Source organism: Impatiens glandulifera, chromosome 1 (genome assembly GCF_907164915.1).
Source record: "Impatiens glandulifera chromosome 1, dImpGla2.1, whole genome shotgun sequence".
NCBI classification, from domain to species: domain Eukaryota; kingdom Viridiplantae; phylum Streptophyta; class Magnoliopsida; order Ericales; family Balsaminaceae; genus Impatiens; species Impatiens glandulifera.
This window is the reverse complement of record NC_061862.1, coordinates 152,774,404-152,777,075: the sequence shown is the minus strand read 5'-3', so window position 1 is coordinate 152,777,075 and position 2,672 is coordinate 152,774,404. Positions and strand designations below refer to the sequence as shown.

Sequence of the window (2,672 nt, the reverse complement as noted above, 5' to 3'; positions counted from 1 at the left end):
CAAAAATTTGGGCTTACAGTATATTTATATTTTTTTGTAAATAAAAACTTTAAAAATAAAGGAATAAAGGAATAAATAAATCACTCATTTCATTCCAATCCATCGTACAAATTAAAGACGCAAGTAATCTGGCATGCAAAGCAGGAACATATCCTCTCCGGGTTAACATAGACGTGGATCTGTCCAGATGCATACGCTCACGGATTATCTCTTTGTTTGTTTTCTAGCTTCAATTTATTGTTGGTTTGTTCTTCCGGCGGCGACAGCTGTTTTCCTCCATGCATGCACTAGTAACCACCTGTAACTTTTATTTCATTCATATCCTTTCACTCTCTATAGCTACTAGATAGTCTCTCTCTATATATATAGATATGTTCTTGATCGATCAATATATCATCACATCACCATCTGTTGGTAAAAATGGCAATCACAATTAGGAGCGTATTTCTTTTCTTCTTCGTCTTCCTAGTGCTATCTACTAACCTAGTAGTTCATGGCCAAGACAGGGAGGAGAGGAAGCCCTACGTCTTCGAAGACCAACACTTTCAGACAAAGTTCGAGTCAGAGTATGGGAGAATTAGGCTTCTTCAAAACTTTGCCGAAAGGTCAAAGCTACTCGCAGGCCTCAATAACCATCGCGTCTCCATCCTCGAAGCCAATCCCAGCACTTTCATAGTTCCATACCATTTGGATGCCGACGCCCTCTTCTTCGTGGCCGAGGGTAAAGCAACTATCAACCTGGTTCGCCAGCAGGACAAAAGAGAGACTTTCGGTCTAAGGAGAGGCGATATCATTCGAATCCCTTCCGGTACAACAGTCTACTTGATTAACAAAGATAGAAAAGAGAAGCTCGTTGTGATCAAGCTTTTACAGCCCGTCTCAACCCCGGGCCATTTCGAGTCATTCTTTGGTCCTGCAGGTAAAGATCACGAATCATTTTTCAACGTTTTCAGCCCAGAACTGCTCGAGTCTGCTTTCAACGTTAAGAGGGAGAAATTCCAGAGGGTGTTCGAAAAACAGAACCAGGGAGTAATCGTTAAAGCTTCGGAACAACAGATTGAAGCCATATCACAGGAGGAAGAGGCAGCTGGAATTCGTCGGCCATTCAGAAGAGGCAGTGAAGGTCCTTTGAATCTATTCGAGAAGCGTTATGCCTCTGAATCAAAATCAAACCAATACGGACAGTTGTTCGAGGTTGCTGCCGATGACAACAAGGACTTGCGCGAACTGAACGTTGGGGTCTCCTTTGCGAACATCACCAAGGGATCCATGACAGCTCCGCTCTTCAACTCCAAGGCCACAAAGATAGTCTTCGTGATCAGAGGAGAAGGTTACTTCGAACTGGCGTCCCCTCAATCTCATGACCAACAAAAACAACATGCCTACGTGAAAGTGAGCGGGGAGTTGCGAAAAGGTGTCATCTATGTAGTGCCTGCAGGACATCCGGTCATTACGGTCAGTCATGGCAGTCAGAACCTGGAACTTCTCAGTCTGGAAGTGAATGGGTTAAAGAACGAGAAAAATACATTAGCTGGACGGAGGAATATAATAAGGCAGCTGGAGAAGACTGCGTTGGAGTTGTCTTTCGGTGGGGTACAGGAGAAAGAAATCAGGGAGGTGTTCGAGAGCCAATCCGAAGAGTTTTTCTTCAAGGGACCTTCTGATCAATCTCAGCACAAGAAAAGGCTGCAGCAAGAGGATCAAGATCAGATCTAGTGTTTGTTTTTCGCATATCAACAAGCTAGGGTTTTGTGTGATCCGAGCAGTGTATTAAAATAATGTGTTGTTTCTTAATTAGTGAATCAAAAGTGTATGTGCAGTACTTCATGCATGATGTTGAACATAAATAAAATATAGATGGGCAAGAAAATTCCAGCTTCACTTTTATAATTAAATGTGTCTCAATCTTTAGAAATTACCAAAATGTGTCTCAATCTTGAAATCGAATTTGAACTTAAATGAACTGTGTTGACCCTGTTTTTAGCTTATATTATAACATTTATGTGAAACTTCTTTTCTGAAAAAAAAAAAAAAAACACAGTTATTCTCTTATCAAACCTTGGTAGCCTAAGAATCTAAAAGAAATTTTGCATAATTGATTAAATAGATAATTAAGACACTAATTCTAGATATTACATAATTCAATAAAACAATAACTTATAACAAAATGATATGCTACCTCAACAATTGTTATTTTCACACTATCTTGACCTTAGTGTACAACTTTGGTTAAGTTTTCTGTTAACAAAAAACCATGAAGTTCTCTATTGCCAACTTTAACAACTTTTTTTTTTTTTTTTTTTTTTTTTTTTTTTTTTTTTGGTAAGTCTCCAACTCTCTACAGAAGAGAAAAGACGGATCTATGTAGGCCTCGGGTGGGCCGAAGCCCACCCAAAAAGAATATATATATATATATATATATATATATATATATATATATTTACGATAGAAATATAACATTACCCTTAATTTCTTAAATTTTTTTTAATATAATTCATTTTTTTTTATCTAATTATTAAAAAATTGGTAAAACCTACTTTTATATACTTGTTTTTTTCAAAATTTTCTCGTTATTATTTTAAGATTATCTTAAATTTTTTTTCAAGCTCACTTCAGTTCAAAATCCTGGGATCGTCCCTGAAAGAGATAATATTTTACATCTTTAAACTTAT

General features: G+C 37.5%; 1 protein-coding gene across 1 annotated transcript; it reads left to right on the top strand.

The window, feature by feature from the left end:
• The first annotated feature begins 420 nt into the window (after positions 1–420).
• LOC124911553 (vicilin Cor a 11.0101-like) lies at positions 421–1,885 on the top strand. The gene has a single exon (XM_047452057.1). The coding sequence runs from the start codon at positions 421–423 to the stop codon at positions 1,714–1,716; it is 1,296 nt and encodes a 431-aa protein (XP_047308013.1). The 3' UTR covers positions 1,717–1,885.
• Positions 1,886–2,672: the final 787 nt, after the last annotated feature.

What these genes read in the sequence shown, in the direction of transcription:
- LOC124911553 (XM_047452057.1), top strand. Translation starts at nt 421, where the DNA reads ATGGCAATCACAATTAGGAGCGTATTTCTTTTCTTCTTCGTCTTCCTA.